Source organism: Tenrec ecaudatus, chromosome 16 (assembly GCF_050624435.1).
Source record: "Tenrec ecaudatus isolate mTenEca1 chromosome 16, mTenEca1.hap1, whole genome shotgun sequence".
Classification (NCBI taxonomy): domain Eukaryota; kingdom Metazoa; phylum Chordata; class Mammalia; order Afrosoricida; family Tenrecidae; genus Tenrec; species Tenrec ecaudatus.
In genome coordinates, this window is record NC_134545.1 from 211,168 (window position 1) to 233,582 (window position 22,415).

At 47.2% G+C, this 22,415-nt stretch overlaps 1 protein-coding gene and 1 pseudogene across 2 annotated transcripts in view; one reads left to right on the forward strand and one right to left on the reverse strand.

Annotated features, from left to right (window-relative positions):
- The window catches only part of CHFR (checkpoint with forkhead and ring finger domains), a 33,612-nt gene extending 12,037 nt beyond the window's left edge, over positions 1-21,575 (forward strand). The window contains exons 5-18 of one of the 2 annotated variants that reach the window (XM_075534466.1): positions 1,299-1,358; positions 1,480-1,695; positions 4,350-4,499; positions 6,758-6,896; positions 7,397-7,551; positions 7,632-7,794; positions 8,623-8,762; positions 8,990-9,109; positions 10,836-10,919; positions 11,331-11,401; positions 11,768-11,855; positions 12,410-12,517; positions 14,265-14,337; positions 15,439-21,575. In XM_075534466.1, coding sequence (XP_075390581.1) covers positions 1,299-1,358; positions 1,480-1,695; positions 4,350-4,499; positions 6,758-6,896; positions 7,397-7,551; positions 7,632-7,794; positions 8,623-8,762; positions 8,990-9,109; positions 10,836-10,919; positions 11,331-11,401; positions 11,768-11,855; positions 12,410-12,517; positions 14,265-14,337; positions 15,439-15,481 — 1,610 coding nt within the window. In that variant the 3' untranslated portion in view covers positions 15,482-21,575. The remainder of the gene's footprint in view (positions 1-1,298; positions 1,359-1,479; positions 1,696-4,349; positions 4,500-6,757; positions 6,897-7,396; positions 7,552-7,631; positions 7,795-8,622; positions 8,763-8,989; positions 9,110-10,835; positions 10,920-11,330; positions 11,402-11,767; positions 11,856-12,409; positions 12,518-14,264; positions 14,338-15,438) is intronic. The other variant, XM_075534467.1, reaches the window with a different exon arrangement.
- Positions 21,576-21,756: 181 nt separating this feature from the next.
- LOC142429176 (large ribosomal subunit protein eL27-like) lies at positions 21,757-22,187 on the reverse strand (annotated as a pseudogene).
- Positions 22,188-22,415: the final 228 nt, after the last annotated feature.

Here is a 22,415-nt window from a genome sequence, read left to right on the forward strand (position 1 = left end):
GACATTAGCCTTATGGCAATATAGCCTGGGAACCCGGGACTGGCATTTTGGATGATTCTGTTTTTGGAGACTGCACATCAAGATAAAAGTTTGGACTGGCTCCCGAGCCTTTTCAGGTCCATGAATTTGTGCTCAGGTTTCTGAAAGAATAGTATAGGACCGGTAGATATGGGGGACCTTATAAGAGCCGGGGGGAAATATTTCCAGATCATCGGAAGAAGCGAACATATATGCTCCAGGTCACTTCCAGCACAACCATAGGAAGGGCTCTTGAGTCCATTCATTGAAAAGTGTGGATTGTTGGGGCGAGGGGATCCCTAACACTCAGAAAGGTCCTCCGGAGCGACTTTGTGATTGTGGGAAATATTAAAGACAGACAGACTGACAGTGGGGCACAGGGGCTCCTCATCCCATGTCAGGGCTGAGAGAGTGAATGGTGTTTCCAACGGGTACAGTATATAATGGGGCTTGCAGGTCTTTTCATCAGGCATGCACAGCATACAGCTATCATATTACAAAGCCGATGAGTGATATCATAAGCAAATAAACAAGCAGTGAGATGAGTCATTGTCTTGACCTGGTGCTACTTGATCTGAAAACTCCCTGAGCCTTCCCCAGGGCACCCCAGTGATCTCTGGTCAGCCTCAGCAAGAGGTGTCAAAGTCGAGTTTGGTATGTCTATGGTGGGTTGGTTATAGAACCTGATTGCTCTTACCTACAGATAACCTTTAGGCATTGTGAAGTAGCCAGACACAGAAATGGTTCATCTTATATGGTAGCTCTTTTATGACAGTTCTTTTATGATCAGGGATTATTGGAAGGACTGTGTCCAGTCATGAGAATGTATATTAAGACTTACTTATATCTCATAATTGTGAGGGTCTTTCCCCACCAGAGTTGGCTTTCCAGATCTGTAATTATGCTCATGGGTGATTTAGCTGCATTGCATTACATTCTCATCCAGGCCCTCAGTTTACCCCAGTGGGGCTGTAAGCAGGCGTGGCTTTCTTACCTTGCAGTTGCTCTGCCTTTCCTGAATCAACTTTTTGAATTCAGATATTTGTTCCTGAGGCTGACTTATTTTACAGTTGGGCAAGAGGTTTTTCATCACTTGTTTCAAAATCATTGTACTTGGTCATTTGAGCTAGTGGCTGAAAAGTGAGACTAGCCAATAAAGACCATGTGACAAAGAAGTGACTAGTGGGAGACATCCGAGGATTTGGGGAACAAATGGAGAAAACAAAGTTTTCACTTCCTCATGGGTCAGGAGGCCTCTGATTTCAGTTGTTTCCTTTTAGATGTGGCATACCTCTATGAGTCTCTACAGGAAAAGCCAGGCACCGCACACGAGCCCTTTGGTGAGTACAGCAAAGTAGTGCATGTTCTCTCTGGAAAACATCCTCGCTGTGGTTTCTCTGCTTCAGCAACAGTGTCCCAATGAGCCCTGAGTGCCTGATCTTCTTCACTTTGTGGTTACAGACGCGAATAAAGAAAATGTGTTCCTCGTGACCAAAGATACCTCAGGAACAGGGAGTGGTAGTGGTGCCCGGACCCTGCCCCTGCCACCTCCACCTGCCACCCCGGCATGCTTTGAGGAGCCGCAGCCATCAACGTCGACATCAGACCTCTTCCACACGGCCTCTACCTCGTGCACGGAGCCTGCTTCTGTGGGGCATGAGGACCCCTCCGAGCCTGGTGAGGCGGAGCCCCTGCCCGCATCCAACAGCTCTCAGAGGGCCCGCAAAGCCAGTGTTCCTCATGAGTTAGTCCTAGTCTATATTGTCATGAAGGCCAAAGAGCTGCTAGAGGACTCAGCATAAGATCTTCTGCAGTAAGATTTGCGTAGTGGGGGATAGGACCTTGTAACTCCATCCCTGAGAGAACTGTTGAAGGCTAGGACTGCAGTGTGTATTCTTCCCCAGCCCCCTCAGCTTTGCTGAGATAGGATTACAGATAGACTGTCCAAGTCTTCCAGGACCTTCCCAAGGTGTGCAACCATCACGAGTGCCCCAACACTCCTGTTTCCATGAGCAGCCACTCTCTAGCTGCTCCGCCCCCGGTCCCAAACAACCACTGACCTGCTTCCTGTCTCTGTGGTTCTGCCTTTCGGAAGATTTCATGTCATTGTTGTCACATAACACGAGGTCTTTGGTGTCTGGCTTCTTTCACGTTGTTGAATGTGTGCTATCAAGCCAGGTTACCACCCTTGCACTTGTCCTTTCTCCTTCCTCCAGGTCACCAGGAAGCACTCACTCACTTTATCTAGGTTTAGTATGGCATGAGTGCTCCCTCGTAGGTGGTGGTGGTGGTGTGTATACGTATATGTGTATGTAAGTTTCCTAAATTTGAGCACATTACATATGCTAATTTTTTGGTGTGTTTTTTTTTTTAACCTTAGCTAGTCTGTATTGCCTTTCTGCTCTTCCCAAGATTTTTATTTGGGAAGAATTGACATTTTGTACAATGTCAATTTTGATGAGCTACAGCCATCAGCAATAGTGTTTTCTCTCCCCTAAGCTGTGTGATGTTCTTTAGTGACATTTTATCATATTTTCTACCTACTTGGGAATGGGTCCTATTTCATAGAACTTTTGGTTTCCCCATTCTTAGACTGTGTAGCAGTTTTCAGATTGAGGGTAGGGTGTAAGAGTCTTTTAAATCTCAGTTACAATGTGGGTGGAACAAGAAGCCTGGGAAAAAGCGGCTGGCTCCCAGTTCTCTCTCTGATAGCCCATAAAACTCTGAGCATCCCTCAGTGCTGTGGCAGGTTGCCTGTCCTTATACTTTTCATCTTTTCCTTACAAAGTGGCTTCCACTGTTCCAAGCATCACAACAGCATTCAAAGACAGTCAACAGGGTGCGTCAGGAAGCAGGACATTTGTTGACATGGCTTTGTCAGTTCATCTTCTCTATGCAACTTTCTCCCACTATCTCATTGGTCAGCTTGGCGACTTCACTACAGGATATTCTTTGTTTTTGTCTCTCTCGAACGATCATTTTAATAGCTAGTGCTGCTATAATGGGGGCTTTAGCACATGGATGGCTTTTCTCACTGCTTAGGAAGCTAGAAGTCCACATTTAAAGTACCAGTTTTCGAAGAATGCTTTCTTTCTGTGTCTTCTGGTTCTAGGAAGTTCCCAGCTGAGGGACCTCCTGATCCACAGGACATGCTCCACTTTCTGTTCTTCTTTCTTGACAATAGTGGATCCCCACTTTCTCTGATTACTTCTCTCTCCTTTTAGCCTACAAGAGTTCAGAGGTCCTATGGGCCACATCCCAGAGGAACTCCCTTTACATTGGATAGGGTTGCCAACCTAATCCCATTTAATCCACTTATTTCACCCTTATCTACTAATAACTGATTGATTTATCACATCATGGGGGACAACAGCACAGCTGCTTAAACCTTGAGAATCATAGCCCAGTCAAGTTGATGTGTATTTCAGGAGACACAATTCAATCCATGACAATGGGGTTTGGGGCAGGAGAGGCAGTAAACGTGGGCACTCAGCATGTCTTCTAAGAGGCCTTCTAGAAGTCTCTCACATGTTACTTGACCCTGTCTCCTTTACGATTTGCTTTGTTCTTTAATTTCTTAGTACTATGGAATACAGGCAATCACCCTGCCCTGTTTTTGACTGTCTTTAAGGCCTTGTAGCATCTGCCACTTTCCATGTCCCGGAGCCCCTTTACCTAACTTGGGTCTTTAGCTGCAAAATTATTCTGCACTCTCCCCAGACCTATGCCACTCAGCCCCCTAAAAAACAATATTCCCATATGCTGTTGTGACTTTTCTGGGACACACGATAAAGGCCTATGTTCTCCTGGTTCTGTAGTTGCAAGAAGGCCAGTGCACAGCAAGCACCGGCCCTCACCACTGCTTCTGAAGCCAGGAGAACAGCTCGGAGGATTCCTGCCAGGCCATCTCCTGATAGTCTGTTAAGCCCTAATTCATTTGAAAGATCTCAGATGCCTGGTGGCATTGTGAGTTATGAATTGGGCTGCTGACTACAAGGTCAGCAGTTCAAAGACAGCAGGGGTTGTCATGAGAAAGTTGAGGCTTTCTGCTCCAGTACAGATTCATAGTCTCGGAAGCCCGTGGGATACTTCTGTTCTCTCCTTTAGGGTTACTCGATGTCAGAATTGACTTGAAGGAAGCGAGTTTGGTTTGGCTTGGATCTCAAGCCCTTGAGTGAAAGAAAATATCAACTATCTCAATGGAACATTCCAAATAAACCATTAGCCTGTGCTGTCTTGCATTACCATCGTGTGTGAGAACAAATTTAGCCTCAGCTCATTGGACTTTCGCCAAACTGAATAGACAGAACGTCTTGCTTTCTTTGCTGCAGGCTCCCCCTCACAGGGACACAGTCTCACCATGGTGGATGAGGAGGCCTCCCGCAGCACGGCTGTGCTTCATGACAGAGGGGGCACGCCGCCATTGTTGGAGTCCCAGGATCAGGAGGACTGGGAGCCCGTGAGAAAGAAGATGAGAGAAGGTGAGAAATGGCAGTGATGAGGGCTCTTTGCCTTGGTGCATGCCAGATCTGCTCCACAGACTGCTCGTTTCCATGTGTCACTCTCAAAGTGACACAGCCTCAGACTGACACTTGCAAATGCTCATGATTCCAAAGTGAAAATCTGACATCCTGCTTGGTGAAGTGGAGAGGCAGTGCCGGCCGTCCTCACTGAGATGGCCGCAGTGGCTGCGGCAATGGGCTCAAGCATCAGAACAATCGTGAGGTGACGCAGGCCCAGGCAGGCAGCGTTTTGTTCTGTAGTACAGAGGGTCACTACCATGTGGGCCTAATTCGTGGACACCTGACAGCACCAATGTAAAGATTCAAGCACGATGTCCCTCTCCAGGGACTGATAACATAATCAAAGTACATGAGATGAATTCTTGCCATTCTTGCCTCTAGGGAGCATTCCTACTGTACTACAATTTTTTTTAAGGTCTTAAAAAAACACAAAAACCAAATGTTTTATCAGCATATATTTTCCATACATTGCAGTTCAGTAGTTCAGTCGTTGTACTTCTTTTAGGACAGCTGTGTTATTTCTTTTGACAGTCCATGGCCCTTTCCGTATTCTTCCCCAGCCCTTTCCAGTCCCGCTTTCACGTGCACGTGAGGTGATTGAGAGTAGCACAGTGATGGTCTGGTGTACCTTAGTCATTAACGTGACGTCTTTGTCTTTCAGCAAGTTAAAGAAGTCTTATGCAGCAGGTTTGCCCATTATAATACATTATACTACATGTTTTAATCTGTTGACTACTGCCTCCATGAGCATTGATTGTGGATCCAAGCAAGATTAAATCTTTGATGACTTCAATCTTTTCTCCATTTATTGTGATGTTACCAGTAGGTCCAGTTGTGAGCGTTTTGTTCTTTACAGTAAAGTGTAATTTATACCGAAGGCTGCAGTCCTTAGTCCTCAGCAGCAAGTGCTTCAACCCTCCTCATTTTATCTTTCTTTTAATCTTCGCAGGAGAGATTTAAAGAAAATCTATACTTTGAAAACTTAGGTTAAAGATCTCATAAGATATACTTGAAATGTATTTATCGGACAATCGTAGCTATGTATCAGACCAGATGCCAGCTGGCCAGGCTGAAGCCATGTGGAGGGAGCTGCCAGGAAAGGGAGGGTAGACTGTCTGATAAGCGCTAGACTTTTAAGAGGGCATGGAAAGTATTTGTGGGTAGTCCATATTTTTTTTGTAAATCAAGTGTGAAGACTGGGCAGTTTTTAGTTCCAGCAAAAATGAACATTTGTGTAAGGGAGAACAATTACAGAATACCAATTGACTCAACAGTGAACAGTGCTTATGTTAGGGAGCTTTAAAACGTTCGTGGAAAAGACCTTTTATCTTTTAATTCCATTTTTCACAGACTTGGAAGCAGACAATAACAAATACAATAAAACAATAACAAATACAATTTACTAACGGTGTATAAGACAATAACTAATACAATATAGTTGTATTGTCAACAAATGGAATATACTAATGGTGTTAAAATATTGGGGAGAGGGAGCAAGGGGAGTAGAATCTAAGTAGATGTTGTTAGGTGATGTCTGAAATTGATAAATTATAATTCAGAAATGCAGGGAAAAGTGATGTAAGAAACCTCCCAAAAGATGTACAAGTTGTTCCTTCAAGGAGGGATACAGACAGTATCCTTGTGTTTTCTTTTAAATATCGTATTTAAAGTTAAAAAATTGTTAGTAATTCATGACATCATTCTAGAAAAATTTAAGAAGTGGCACTGAAGCAGACGACAGTAAAACTGATGAAAACCCATAATTAGCATCCCCCAACATTTGCTTTCCAACTTTTCCTGTTCCTGTCTGCACGCCAAAATAAGATGACATCACGTACATGTGCTGTCTGACAACTAATCATATTGTGTGTTGGTCATCACTTTATGGCATTCACTGTGTGTGTGTGTGTGTACACCCATCTGTGGTGGGGGTGGGGGGAGCCACCTTAAGGATTTTCTGAGTCTGTGGCACAGTGGTTGAAAACTTGACTACTAGGTCAAAGGTGGGTGGTTCAAACCCACCAGCCAGCCCTGCTTCTAAATATTTTTACACTTAGGAAACCGATGGAGCAACTCCACTCTGCCCTCCAGGGTCGAGATGACTTGGTATGGACTCGGTACTCATGAAGTTGTTTCCGTTTTGTAAGCTGAAACCTAAGAGACCAAGCATTTATCTCTTCCCTAGTCGAGACTAAAGCTGCCCTGTCTTCCCACAGCCGGGGCAGCTGTTCTCAACCCGTGTGAGGATCCCTTGGCCGGGCGAGAGGACAGCCGAGCTACAGCTGTGAAGCCAGACAGAATGGAGGAGACTCTCACCTGCATCATCTGTCAGGAGCTGCTGCACGACTGCGTGAGGTGCGCTGAGTGGGAGCACGCACGTCGTAGGCGCATGTTTGTCAGGGATGGGGCCACATAGCTTTCAGGGGGTTGAGGGTAGAATCCATCCTGTGACCATTGATGGCATCTGAAGGGTCTCCTAGTTAAAGAAATGTGTTATTTAATCTGGAACAAGTATCACAGGAATAACAGCCCTGGAGGAGCCTCCACCTCACTTCTCTGTGGGAATGTGAGGCTTACAGCCTATGTGGATTTCGGCCTTAACAAGGATCTTTTTAGCGTACTTTTAGTTTCTCTGCTGTTTGTGTTTTGGAAGTTGCAAAATTTAGATTAATGGTCCCAGCCCAGACCCGTGTGAGCCAATGACATCTCTACACGACACAGAAGACTGCAGCCCTTCCGCACCTTCACCCACATAGAGGATTGCAGGTCCCCCCGCCCCCCACCTCCAGAGGACGAAAGACCCCCCTCCCACCACGTCCCAACAGAGGACTGCATCCCGCCCCCTATACTTGCAGCCTGCAGCCCTGCATGCACACCTTCTGCGCTGCCTGCTACTCTGGCTGGATGGAGCGCTCGTCCCTGTGCCCCACGTGCCGCTGCCTGGTGGAGCGGATCTGCAAGAACCACATCCTCAACAACCTGGTGGAGGCCTACCTCACCCAGCACCCAGGCAAGCTGGGCCACTGGGTCCACCGGGCAGCCCTCTGCATGCCAGAGCACGCCCCCCTGAATGGCTGCTCTGAATTGCAGACAAGGGCCGCACTGAGGAAGACATGCGGAGCATGGATGCCAGGAACAAGATCACTCAGGACATGCTGCAGCCCAAGGTCAGGAGGTCATTCTCAGATGAGGAGGGCAGCTCAGAAGACCTGCTGGAGCTGTCGGATGTTGACAGCGAGTCCTCGGACATCAGGTGATGCCCTCACAGCACTGGGGCGTGGGGATAGTGGTGCCATAGGCACCATGCTGAGAGGAGAGGTGCTAGGCAGGCACAATGTCCTGCCCACACTGAGGCCTCATTGTCATGCATGAGTCTGGCGAGTGGTGTGGAGGTGTAGTATGGGCCTGTGGGGAAGGGGTCACAGTGGTCACTTTCAAGCAGGCGTGCTAGGTTTCCTCCTCCTGTCCATCAGCGTGCAAGACCCTTTGCACATATTCTTTGGACATCTGCCGAGTACGTTGAAGACCTAAGGCAGGCCTGGTGGTGGTCCCACCAGTGCACTCTTCACTGTGTTCGGATTCACCATCATGTGAGCATCGTGCCTGGTTCCAGGACAGGCTGGGGAACGCCTGGGAGCGTAGCTTGAGGCCACCACATGCGCCTGTGAGCTCCGTCAAAACCTCAGAACTGCAAGCACACTCTCGAGTGGTGGGGATAAGCAGGCAGTCAGTCCCGGGCAGTGGCTTAGTGTACTGTGTTGTCTGTCAAATATGTGAGCAGAGCCTGGAAGTGAAGTCTTGGGTCCCTCAAGTGTGCTGTTCAGTGTTGAGTGCTGGGCACTGGGTACGGCCCTACCACGGACTCCTCTGCGGCTGGAGAAGTCCTTCAGACACTTGAGGTGGCTAGACCCGAGGAGTGGTGAGATTGGGCAAACATCAGGCCCAAAGAAGTTTAGCTTAGTGGCCCTGCCAGAGAGGCTGCAGGCCTTTTTCTGAGAGATGCAGTGAGTGTGTGTCCAGGGCCCAGGCTCCCCTGTGCTGTCCACATCGATGATCACATCTCTTCCATGCTTCGCTGCAGTCAACCGTACATCGTGTGCAGACAGTGCCCGGAGTCCAGGAGGCAGGCGCAGCCACTGCCCTGCCCAGGGCCCAACAGTGAGCAGGGGGCTCTGCAAGTCCCAGGGGAGGCCCCATCCACATCTGCTAGCCTCCCAACAGGTGAGAAACTGCCCACCCCCACCCTTGTGTTGACCTTCGGTTCTTCATGTAACTGGCTCTTTTGTGTCTGTTCATTGGAAAGATGCTGAATGTGTTCTGACTTGGTTTCTGTGGTGGGGGTTAGCCATTTGCACTCTTGTGTTTACCTGCCTTCACCTGAGGCTGCTTCTGATGTGTGCTTTTCACCCATGGTCTTCGTGGATGCTGGTGTCCATCCACTGCTACAGCAGCCCAGGACTACGTATGCCCAGCCCAGGGGAGTCATGCCGTCTGCACCTGCTGCTTCCAGCCTATGCCTGACCGGAGAGCGGAGCGAGAGCAGGACCCTCGAGTTGCACCTCAGCAGTGTGAGTACCTGCTTTGTGGCCCCACCTTCCACCCCTCAGGCCCTCTGGGCTTGCTCACACTTGAAGTTAGGTACCAACCTACCTCTCACCTGCTTGACCAGGTGTCCCCACCCAGCCCCGTCTGCTCTGTCCTACGACACCAGGTGAAGAACTAAACTGCAGCCCCTGATCCTAGTGTTTCAGTCACCACCAAACTGAGCTTTTCATTCAGTTAATGGAAATGTGTGTTTATCCCTTGTTTAAATGTCGGCTCTTATGACAAAAAAAAAATTTATAAATTAACAAGGGTTCATAAGGGAGGGGGGAGGAGGAGGAAAAATGAGCTGATAAGGGCTCAAGTAGAAAGCAAATGTGAGAATGAGGATGGCAACAAATGTACAAATGTGCTTGACACAATGGATGGATGTATGGATTGTGATAAAATTTGTACTAGCCCCCGATAAAGTGATTTGATATATATAAAAAAGAAAACTAAACAATTGTCATATGAAAAAAAATAATAAAATGTCGGCTCAAATTTTTGCTTTTTTAAATGGAATTTTGTTTTTTCATACTTATTTGTAAGAATTCCTCCTCCCCCCAATTTTATTTCTTGATAACCAAGCAGCCATTTAATCAAGAAATCAACTGAGTCCACACAGAAGCAGCACACCAGCTTGTGTGATCTGAAGATGGCAATTACAAACCTCAAATATGGTTAATAGAAAAGTTTCAGAGCTAAAATTATAAACACTCGATTTGTGTAAGGCTCTGGAGGACAGTGGGAACCCAAAACCCATCTATAAAGTATATAGTCAGACCGACCCGATGGCAGATCTGCTCGAGCAAAGGCAAGGGTACTGAACAGCCCTGCTCACAGGCAGAGACCACTGTCATCTTGATGCTGGATCACTCTGGATCCCTGGCCAGTCCACCTCCCCATAGATGCGACCTGAATTTGTTTTAAACATCTCTTAGTTGTTCCAGGACAGAAATTTCTTCCCTGGGTTTTTGAATGTTGATGGGGATCTTCTCCCACTGATGCTTTCTTTGTGATTTAAAAAAAAATTTTTAATTTTGTGTTTTTCTCTTTATACTAATATGATCCTACCCTTGCCACCTTAAAATATGTATATTTCTTTTGGTGAACATATGCACAGCAAAACATGATGCACCAATAAACAGGTTTTTTTAAATCATTTTATTGGGGGCTCATACAACTCTTTATCACAAACCATACATCCATTCATTGTGTCAAGCACATTTGTACATTTGTTGTCATCCTCACATTTGCTTTCTACTTGATACCAGCTACCAATAAATAGTTTCTACATGTCCAATTCTATGACATTGACCTTGGGTTGTGCAGTTGTCACCCTCCTTCACTGAGTTGCCCCCCTCTCCCCCCCCCCTTTAACCACGGCTCACTCTCCCCTACGTGGTTATCTAATCTTTCAAGGTGTGATCCCAAATTGATGATTCTTAAGCAGAGCTTAATGCCCAAAGCAGACCTTTTGCTACTAGGTAAGCCAACCTGTTGTTTTAAGATGACGCAACGGAATCTGGAGATTCTTAGGTGAGAGTGTTCCTATCACACAGTAGTCAAGTTTTGCTGAAGATGACTGAGTAGTGGCCGCAGCAGTGTTTGGAAGTGTGGGCGCCACGGAGCACACACCTTGTGTACTAGCTGGGAGGAGGACTCCCACCCCACAGGAACCCGAGTCTGACCACTGTCCCCTGTCCCCAGGTGCTGCCTGTCTGCAGCCCTTCTGCCACTTGTACTGGGGCTGCACCCGAGCTGGCTGCTTCGGCTGCTTGGCCCAGCTCTGCGGTAAGGCGGCCCAGGTGGGTGGGGTAGGGCAGAGTGGGGTGGGGGTATGCCCTGCCAACGCCATGTGGAAGGGGAAGGGGCCTTGCTAGTCACCTAGTGTGTAACTGCTTCTTCCTGCTGAACTGCACTGGTTTCCCATTCTTAGAAGCATCAGAACCTAGCAGTGGCATTAGTCACGAGAAGTGCTGGGTTCAGAGGGGCAGCTAAGTTGCCCTTCAGAAAAGCAGCTCACCCAGTGCTGCCTGCCACAGCTTCCAAGTACATAGTCACTCGGTTTAAGGTTGTCTTTCACTATGAGCTTACCTCTTCCTAGAACCTATAGCTGGAAGGGAATGTCATCTAATTGCCAAGAAAGTGGTCTTTCATTAAATGTCCTTACTTAGTGATCACATGCTGCCTTTCTGTCAGCAGAGCTCAATCTTGGGGACAAGTGTCTGGATGGTGTGCTGAACAACAACAACTATGAGTCAGACATCCTGAAGGTATCGTGTGTCAAAGCCTGCTGAGCTGGGGAGGCTCAGAAGAGACCTCGCTGCCATCTACACTGCTCCTTGCTGGAGGCAGGGACTCAATCAGCCCACCGTGGGCCAGTGTTTTCCCTCTGCTCCAGATTGTACCCATCAGGCATGAACCCACAGTCGCTGGGTCCTCTGACATCACTGCTGTCTTGCCCCTTTGCTGCCATTTTGCTTTCCTGTCCTGGCAGTGGGAGGACAGCTGTGTCTGTTGAGGTCGCTGTGCCTTTGTACCACCTTGCGTAGATCCCTCACAACCCGGTCTGCCCTCTCCGTCACAGTATAGTTCTCGAAATGAACACCTGATTGTCCTCTCTTCTCCTCTCCTTACAGAATTACCTGGCAGCCCGGGGCTTGACCTGGAAGAACCTGTTGACAGACAGTCTGGTGGCTCTGCAGAGGGGGGTGTTTCTTCTGTCAGGTACGCGTTGTCCTGCCTGAAGCTCCCTTCAGGTGGCACCTTGACCTGAGAGAACGCAGTGTGTGTGTGCTGGCTGCTCCTAACCTCAGGGCCTATCTGTTCGGTGTGTCATGGCTTGGACTCTCCACACCCCAGCAGAGAAATCAGAGCTCAGAGGACTTTAGAATTTTAAAGAAACATTGAGCTTGGACCTTTAAAGTAGATAGATTAGATGATAGATAGAGAGAGAGAGAGACAGATAGATAGATAGATTCTTCCCTCTATTGGTCTTTTGGGCGGGAGAGCAGCTCCCTGGTTGAATTACCCATGGAAACCCATAAGCTGGGTCTTAATACTTCCTCTTTAGTGGTCATGTCATTTATGTGAGGATTATATGGCTCACACGAAAGGAAAAAACAATTAGATAGTTTGTAAGGGAAGAGCAAAAGACTGGGTTCCCAGCCATTGATGGTGTCATGGTGACTCCCACCTGGTCTCTCTTGGCTTGTTACCACCATGTGCATAGAAATCGGTGGTCGCCGGCTGAACCCTTCAGGAGTTTGTGTTCCTTCTAGACTACAGGATCACGGGAAACACAGTGCTGTGCTACTGCTGCGGCCTGCGAAGCTTCCGGGAGCTGGCCTACCAGTACCGGCAGAACATTCCTGCTTCTGAACTGCCAGGTAAGGAACTCTCAGGCACAATGCGCTTCTGTCTGTCCCTTCAGCGCAGTCCCTGGGACTTCGCTCTGTGGGCCCAGCACACCCTGGGGAGCCGACAGATAAGGTGAAGGTTCCCTGTGGCAGCCGGCAGCCAGCTGGTGTGTACCAAGGGACAAGCTCTGTTTGCTGATCCTGATTTGAGGCAGGGCAGCTTTTCTAAAGATGCATGACAGCATCTTGTGGGCACCTACTTAATTTATTTTCTCAAATTGGGTTTTTAATTAAACATTGCTTCCCTTCCTTTCCCCAAATATAAATATTCCCAGTGTACAACAGGGTTCTGTTCCTGGACACTCCATTGTAAGTCTGAGCTGATGGAAGTTAAACCCTTCCTTTTCATTGTTCATTGCTTTTTATTGTCCTAATCTTTGGGAATCTATCTCATCCTTCTGTGTCTTTGAGGGTTGGAAGCTTATACATATTTGACGACATACAGACATGAACACACAAACCGTAAAAGTTTTCTCAGTGACCAACTGTTGGACAACATTGGCATTTTGCCGTGTGCAATAACAACTCTGCTTGTGGGAGCTTCTGCAGTAGTCCTGGGAATGCAGCTGGCGTTTCTAGTCAGAAGACCAGGGAGAGTAGGTCCTTATCTCTTTTTCTGTATATATTTTGCGGCTACATTTCACTACTTGCGAAATCTGCATATTGCTCTGCAGTAAGCGTGTATGTTTTCAAACCCCGGGTTTCATATAGGGAAACTCCAGCTAGTCTTTCCACTGTAACACACGGTGACCCCTTCTTATTTACTCTTTCTTCTTCTTCAGCATCTCTCTCCACTTCAAAAGCCATTCTGTCGTCATCTCTCAGTTCCACTACCTGCTCATCGCTGAGCTAGTCCATTATCAGTGAGGCCAAGTTCTCAGTTTGGTGTTCATGAGAAATGGACAGTTTTCCCACTTAGCTCTTCCGCTTTGTCATCACGATCAGATGGTGGGAAGGCGCTCACTTAACTCAGTAATTGTTCCCCACATGCCCTGAGGGTATTCCCCTTACCCTTCCCTCGATGCCTGTAAGCATGGTTTGTATTGTTTTTTTCCTTTTAAGTCATTTTATTGTGGGCTCATACAACTTTTATCACAATCCATACATACAGCAACTGAATAAAGCACATTAATACATTCGCTACCCTCATAATTCTCAAAACATTTGCTCTCCACGATGATGCTTTATTTAAAAATAATCTATTCTGCCACTCTGTGGCTTTTTTTTTAAAGCACATTTGTACATTCATTGCCCTCAAATATTTGTTCTCCACTTAAGCCCCTGGCGTCAGGACCTCATTTTCCCCCCCTCCCCGCTCCCTCCTCCCTTCATGAACCCTTGATAATTTATATATTATTATTTTGTCCTGTCTTGCCCTGACGTTTCCCTTGACCCACTTTTCTGTTGTCCATCCCCCAGGGACAAGGTAATATGTAGATCCTTGTAATCGGTTCTCCCTTTCCAACCCACCCTCCCAACACCCTCTCAGTATTGCCACTCTCAGCACTGGTCCTGAAGGAATCATGGGTCCTGGATTCCCTGTTTCCAGTTCCTGTCTGTAACATGGTTTGTATTATAACTAGGCTGTATCACCAGGGGACTGCCTGTAGTTAAAAAGTGGTCCAACAGTGTGTATTTGGGCTGCACTTTCTGCGTAGGGCTCTACTCAAATGCAGTGTGTATGTTTTCATGTTCCATGTTGTTTTCTCCCTCTCAGTGGCTGTCACATCCCGTCCTGATTGCTACTGGGGTCGCAACTGCAGAACTCAGGTGAAAGCACACCATGCCATGTAAGTGAGTGGGTTTAGCCGGGGCCTCCCGCCAGGGAGGCCATCTCATTTTTCCAATGGTTTTGTGTAAGCATTTTAGCCAGCCTGATACAGGGTTATAAGGCATATATCCTTTTAGGGATATATCTAAAACCGTCAATAGCCTGCATATGAATATTCTAACTTGAGCTTTTACAGCTCCATGAAGTCACACACTGTGAAACAGTTAAGAATTGTGCATTGCTGAACTTGATTACCTGCTGGCTGTCACAAAGTGCTTTCATACAGCTGATGTTGTCACCATCAACTCCACGTCGGCTTACACTCATGTTCCAGGCTCCTGGCATCCTTCCAGAGCACAGCATTCCTTCCTCCGGGCAGTGTGAGACGTAGCACGTGTGAACACCAGGTGTTTGGGAGTGCTACCTGAGTTGTGTGATCATGCCTGTGAGGCTTGTTCACGCTCAGCATTCCTCTGCAACAAAGAGCTCACACGTCTGACAATCATTTTTCCACATCCATCTTCAAACTGTGAATAAGTTGACTGCTGCATAGATCCAGAATGAGCCACAGATCCACGTTGTTTCAGACTAATACGTCATCTCCGAATAGCAGTTTGTAGTGTGAAATAGAGTGATGCTTGAGAGACAACCACTCCTTCCAGGGAACAGTCTTGTGGGAGGAACAGTTAGTTCTGCCTCTGAGTCTAAGCAGTGTATGGAAGGGACTGTATTGTTCTGGGAAGAGATCTCATTAGTAAGTGGCAAACCACTCTCAGCCTTGTTATCCCATGCATACTGCACCCATGTCTGCTTCAGTCATGGATCAGAGGTGGCTTTCATCCCACCCAGCTTCATGCCCCCTCCTGGTGGTAGTGGGGTGCCCACAGTACCCAGGGGCACTCCCATAGACCTCAGCTTTTAAACCTCTTCGCCTGGAAAGTTTTCTAAAGCATGTTGACTTGTGTTTTTAAATATAAGAAAGGAGGAAAAAGCTGCCTCTGGAGATGCACCAGATTCTTTCCATTTTCTTATTTAATTCTCCCATGTTCTTCCAAATTGTCATTTATGTGAAGAATGACTAATGTTCCTTTTGTGTAATTTGACCATTTTCTTCTTGTAGGAAATTTAATCATATTTGTGAACAAACGCGATTCAAGAACTAAGTATCAGATGAAGTGCAGAAATGACTGGCAAGCCGAAGTTTAAATGACACGTTTTTCAAAGACTTTGCTCTGAACGTACACATCCTAAGGGCATGCTCTTGGTTCCCTTCTCAGGGGAAGGGGGTTCTTAAGTCCAGCATTCGGGCATGACACTCACTTTGTGGCGTTTTCTCCTCGGGTGAGATATTCCCAAGTGCCCGGAGACCTGGCTCACCCGCCACCGTCTTCCCACTAGGTGCTTGACTCCAGCACAGGGTCCCGGGGTCACGAGCCCCCGAGCTCCTTCAGCGTCCGCAGGCAGCCAGAGACAGGCGTCTGAGAGCTTACCATTGGAAAACCATGCTCCTCTGTACAGATGACAAGATCGAGGTTTGGTCTTCCTACATTTTCTACAACTTGTTTGCAGTACACCTCTTTTCAGGCAAAGCCTCCTTGGAGAAAAACAAGTGCATCCGACCACCTTGTTTCGGGAACAGGGGTGGGAGTTTACAGCTGCTGCGGGAAACCACAGCTCTTGATAGATTTTATTTCCGTAGGTTTGGTGCTTACCTCCTAATAAGATTTAAATATCACAGCAGTAGCACAAATAATATAATTTACAAATTGACTAAAATTTGAAATAGTGTGGTATTTGGAAGAATGGTCCTGTTTCTTTTTTAAAAAACCACAACTGCTAACCTTGGCGCTCCCGGTGTTGTCAGCACCACTCCCCTGCAGACACGTGTAAGTCAGGTGTCTGCACAGCTCCGAGTGGTAGTGTGGTTCCTGTGCGCTGCTCTCCCGCCAGCAGTGAGCGGTGCAGCCGGGCACAGCAGCCACCAGCACTCAGTTTCAGGGATCTCTCAGGCAGGCCGGGACCCTGCCGAGCTCTTCTCCTCTTGTTCTTTGCCACAACCAGGTCGTCCTTGCTTATTTCACATCTTTCATCCCTCACTGTGTCCCTGGGGCCTTTGAAGATGTGGTGTTGGAGGCCAGGTGCTGTGAGAGTACAAAACAGCCCCCTTGACCCAGCTCTGCCCCTTGTGTCCTTGCCACATGCTCTGGCTTCACTTCCCTCTGTCCATCTTGCCAAGGTCCCAGATCCCATGGAGAGAGCCCCTGGGGTCAGCTTTCAGTGCGGTGGGACCTCCGCTCCCTCATTCTGCCCATAGTAGGATCGCCATCCCATCTGGAATAATACTTGAAATGCTGTTGGTTTTTAAAAAACAATTTGTGTATGTGTTTAACCTTTTGTTGAAATCACATGTTATATTTGTTTGCAAACTTAAAAACTTTTTGCTTCTCAGGAATACGATTTTCAACTGCCTTGCTCTTGATACACACACTGAGAAGCAGCTTTCTGTCTTTGGGAAAGGCCTTTTTTTTTTGCTCTCTAGTAGCCAGCTGTGTGGTCTCCCTGCCCTCAGGCCCATCTCACACCTGACCTGAGGCTCCAGCTCTTGGTGACAAAGGGACAGTTCTCCCTGCTGTCTATAGACAGATGTGGGTTCCATTACCAGAGGCACCTGCCCAGGGTATGGCCGAGTCACCATGTGAAGACCTAGCAGCTGTGGGCACAGGCCAGCGGGGGGAGCGTGCTCCTGCTAGTCCTTGGTCTGTGATTCAGGTGGCCCTACTGCCCAGCGCAGACATACATCACTGGTGTCCTGATCCAGAGGACACGCTATCAGGGAACATGTTATGCCCCCAGGGTTTTCTGAGTCTGCCCATGGAAGGAAGGCAGCTCCAGTGGTGCACACTGCCACCCTCCTTCCTCCAGCGATCATGGGACCTGCGGAGCCTGGTTCCAGCAAGCTCTTGGGTCTCTGGGATGGAGCCATGACCTGGTGCTGAGCCACGAAGGAGGCCCATGGTGGCTGAACAGCAAGCAGCAAAGCATCTGGGGGGTTGGAAGGTGGACTCCTGCAGTGTTGGCTCGGTTTTTGTACTTCTGTTCTTCTGAACCAGCCGCCCCACAAAAAAGAACTTCCATGTGGCTCTGAAAGGCTGTTGCCTGCGTCCCCCTCTCCCAGCTCCTGGCTGCATGGGTGTGGGTCAGTGTCAGCTGAGAGGGCTGAGCACTGCTGGGTCTGCAGCTTCCCTGGCCCCTCCCACGTCACCAAAGAACGAAGGACAACACTCTCCCTCAGCCTCCTCCCTCGTCCCTTGGGTTCTGAGGGGGTCATCTCTGTCCTCACATCATTGTGCACCTCCAGCTCTAGGGACTTCCACTTCCTGACCTGAAAGGCACTGGACTCCCACTGGTTGGTGAGTGTGGAAGGTGGTCCTTTCAAAATAGGCTGTCTCCAGAAGCAGGCTTTCTGTGAGTCTGTCCCAGTTCACAGCTGGTCACATGGGATAGTTGGGACAGGTTCTAAATCATACTGAACGCCTTGGGAGTAGGAAGATAAGTCAATGGGGCTAGATGTGGGTGGTGGTGGCAGCACTGGGCCCTTGCAGAGGTCTGGTGACACCCCCTCTGTGGCGCTGAACCAACCTTATAGGCTCAGCGTGACACCGAACAGGAACCATCTGCTGGTGACACCATTGGTCTCTGGAGGAAGAACACAAAGGGGACATTTGGGGTTAGTAATTTCAGAGACAACTGAGGCATGGGTGACTGCATACGAGTATCGCCCTGCTGGAAGCCTCAGCTCAGATCCAGGACTAAAGTCCAGGAGGGGCACGGTCTGCCTGACTCCATCCAGGCAGGTGGGTGGTGCAGAGCTCTCCACAGGCAGGATGAGAGAAGGTGACTCTGAAAGGGCAGGCCTACCCAGCAGTAACCACATAGCCTCTGGGTCTGAATCTGCAAGAATGAGACCTTGCTCTCTGGGAGCTGGCTGGGGACCTAGAAGAGAATTCCAGGTGTGGAGGAGATGGGACTCTCTCAGCAGGCCCCGTCACTTCAGTCTTGGTATCCATACAAAGGGACCCTGGATGTTGAGGGATATGGCATCAATAAAGTGGCCCAGGGGACATGTTCAGTAAATGGCAGGGTGCTGCCTTCCGGCAGTCTCCCAGCACTTCCTGGGGTTTGCCACATGCTGTCTCATGACATTTCAGTTTTGTGTGCCTTTTTCTCTGCCATTCTCTCACCTTGCCAGCTGACACCAAAACCCTACGAATCGTCATTTGCTCCTGTTTCAGTGTGCCAGTCTTGTGATCCTTACCTCTATGTTCTCTGTAGTCCCCCTCACCCACCCCTCCAGAGGCATCTGCTCTCCAGTCTACATGGCTGCCCAGATGAGCTTGTCAGACTTACATCTGTCACTTCCATCCATTCAGTGGAGTGATCCCTGTGTGCAGGCGGTCAGTGCTGCCCCGGCCCACAGGTGCGCCCAGCTACAGCAGCATCCCCAACAGTGGGACAACAGAAGGCAGTGTGTGTTCCTCTGTGAATGTGAAGTGTCGAGGGCAGAGGCGGAGCCTCGCAGTTGAGCAGGACCTGCCAAAGGCGAGGGAGCCAGGCTCACCAGTTCCAGGGAGCCAGCAGTTATTTGGGGGTTTTGCAAACCTATAATTGTTAAGCATGGAACTATATTGCCATCCACTGGAACTGCCCCCGTTGAATCCCTGAGACTGTATTTTCAAAGGCGCAGATGGCCTCATCTCCCGTGGAGCAGCTGATGGGGCTGAACTACTGACCTGGATTACAGTAAAATACACTCAACTCATCATTTCCATTAACCCTTTCAAGATCGAATTATTTTCTGCTTTGAATTTCTTGCTGAAACCATTATCTTTTCAATAATGAATGAATTTTGAATGATGGGGGTGGGGTGGGGAAGTGTGTTTTAAGGTAATATGGAAATTAGTGTGAGACATAGATCCCAAGGGGTGTCTGGTGGCGGACATTAGTGGAATAAGACTCGTTTCTTTAGATTCATGCTGTTATGCAGACCTGCACTAGATGGCAACAGACACTAAAAGCGGAATAAGCATTTCCTACTATGCCTACAAATGTCCCATGGGTTATTAAAGGGTTAGCATATCCCCTTTGGCTACAGAATAAGCTCTTGTGGGTATACACACTGATGTATCACAACTTTGGAGGTTCTAGATAATGGTATACCCATCCAGAAGCCACTTCCTAAGCTGCTTTTCCAAGTTTGGAAAATAATGTTATGAACATCTACAAACCAGTTGGTGATCTAGAGTCACCAATTGTTTCCTTTCCCCCAGATTTGCTTTGTATCATCCCACATGATTTCCATACATACTAATCTGATAGTTTGGAAAATAATGTTATGAACATCTACAAACCAGTTGGTGATCTAGAGTCACCAATTGTTTCCTTTCCCCCAGATTTGCTTTGTATCATCCCACATGATTTCCATACATACTAATCTGATAGGCCATAGAGGGAAAAAGCATTACACAAACAGTCCCTATCTCCTTAGTAAAAAAAATGCTCTTACTTAACCAGTATAATTACCAAATTCATGAAATTAAATATTGATACATCACTATCACCTAATGTGGTCTCTACCTTGTGCATCAATTATTTTATCGATACTCAGACCATTTTGTTTTCCAGTCCAGAAATAGGTGCTGAATTCAGCTGTTTGTAGTCTAACCTTACATTGACCATCAGCTTTTGTCTCATGAAATGTGTAAAGGCCAGCTATCTATCCGAGTTTACCTACTGTCGACTTAGACCCACGATGACCCCCATGGACAACAAAATGAAACACTGCCAAGTCCTGCATCGTCCTTACAGTTGTTCCCATGGTGAGCAATAGTCCTCACCTGGGCCATAATGGATGTGCATCAGTGCTGCTTTGGCCTGATTTATTGCCTATGGGGCAACTGGAAACACCCTGGTTTGTCAAGTGCACCTTAGTGTGCAAAGTGGTGCCATTGTTCCTCAACACTTTAAAGAGCTCTTGGGCAGCAGATATGCCCCAAACAGTATGTCATTTGAGTTTGTGCTGCTGCCATGAGCACTGACTGGATCCAAGCAAGACGAGATCCTTGACAACTTTGATGTGTTGTGAGGACTTTTGTTTCTTTGTATTGTTACAAGCCATACTGAAAGCTGCAGTATTTGGTCTCCATCAGAAGTGCATCAAGTCCTCTTGGCTTTCAACAAGCAGGGTTATACCAATTGCATAACACAGGATGTTAGTAAGCCTTCAATTCTGATGCCACCTCCTTCATATAATCCAGCTTCTTGAGTTACATGTTCACTGTACAGATGGAGTAAATATGGTGAAAGTGTGTAACCCTGATGGATACCTTTCCTGATTTTAAACCATGCACTAGTCTTGTTCTATTTGAACAACTGCCTGTTGGTCCATGTAGAGGTTCTACGTGCATACAGTGAAGTATTCTGGACTTCTCATTATCTACAGTTACCTACAGTTTGGTATGATCCACAAAGTTGAATGCCTTTGCATAGCCAAGAAAGCACAAGTATATATCTTTCTGAAATTCTCTGCTTTCAACTAAGATCCACCTGACATCAGCAATGATATTCCATACGCCACATCCTCTTCTGAATTCCAGCTGAATTTCTGGCATCTCCCTTCAATGCACTGCATTCAGTTGTTGAATGATCGTCAACAGCTTACTTGCATGTGATAATAATAATGTTCTATAAGTTCCACATTCTGTTGACTCACCTTTCCTTGGAATGGGAGCAAATATGGATCTCTTCCAGTCAATTGGCCCAAATTTCTTGGCATAACCGAATGAGTGCTTCCCGCGCTTCATCAACGTACATTTCAGCTGGTATTCTGTCAATTCCCGGAGCCTTGGTTTTCATTAAAGCCTTCAGAGCTGCTACATGTTCTTCCTTCAGTACCCTGGTTTCTTGATCCATATATGCTACCTCCTGTAATGACTGAACATTGGCCAATTTTGTGAGGGGGGGTTACCTGTGGCTCTATATTCCTCATGTCTTTTAATGCTTCCTGCATAATTTAATACTATAGTGTTCAAAGCTACATAGAGTGTTTAAAATGTCAATTTCCTCAGACTCATTTATTTTAAATTTATGAGTTGTCATTTGCTAAAAGGAAGTTTTATGTCCATCCTACTCATTTGTTTTAGTATCTGTACTCATGGATTCCTTTTTATCAATGTGTTATAATAAATGATTGCCATAATATATTTTTATGTTCAAATTGACTCAGACTGACATCTTTTGCAGTATCCCATAGAGTTTCAGATTAACTAGATTTTTGTGTGCACACAGATTAATTTCTCTGGGGAAAAATGCCCAGGATTCCAATTCCTGGGTTACATAGTTAAGCGATGCATAATTTTTTTTAATTTTGGGGCCATTTTTAATGATTTTGACTCAAGACCTAGAATCTCAGCTTCTGGAAGAACCACTTGTTTTTGCCTGTCTTGTACCTCTCCTCAAATTTGACCTTGGCCTCCCGACTGGCCTTGCATTTAAGAGCAGGGTCCTTGTTGATGATAGTTTTGTCCGAGGGGATGTCTACGGAGTACCTCATGGGCATGAGGTGATTTTAGTTAAACACCTTCACAAAAGACTTGATCTTCGACCTCTTGGCAATTTTCTTCTTGCCCATGGCGGCTGTCACTTTGCGGGGATATAGGTCGATTCCAGCCACCAGGGCGTGGTTGTAGGGGCGGTCTGAGGTGCCGTTGTCAATGTTCTTCACGATGAGGGCTTTGCATCCCGAATAGCATCCCGCCAGGACAAGCACCACCTTCCCGGGTTTCATGAACTTGCCCATTTCGACAACAGGCTCTCAGGCCGACAACAGAAAGGAAGAACCAGCACTTCCGTGGACCTTTCACCACAGGAAGACGCATAATTCTCTTATGAAAATGCCAAACTATTTTCCAGGTGACTGTTCTATTTTACATCCCTATTAACAAAGTTTGGACGATCTAGTTCTTCCACACCCTCGGCAGTACTTTGTATTGTTGCTATTTTCATTGAATTTTAGCTGTTCAAAGAGGTATGCAGTAATAT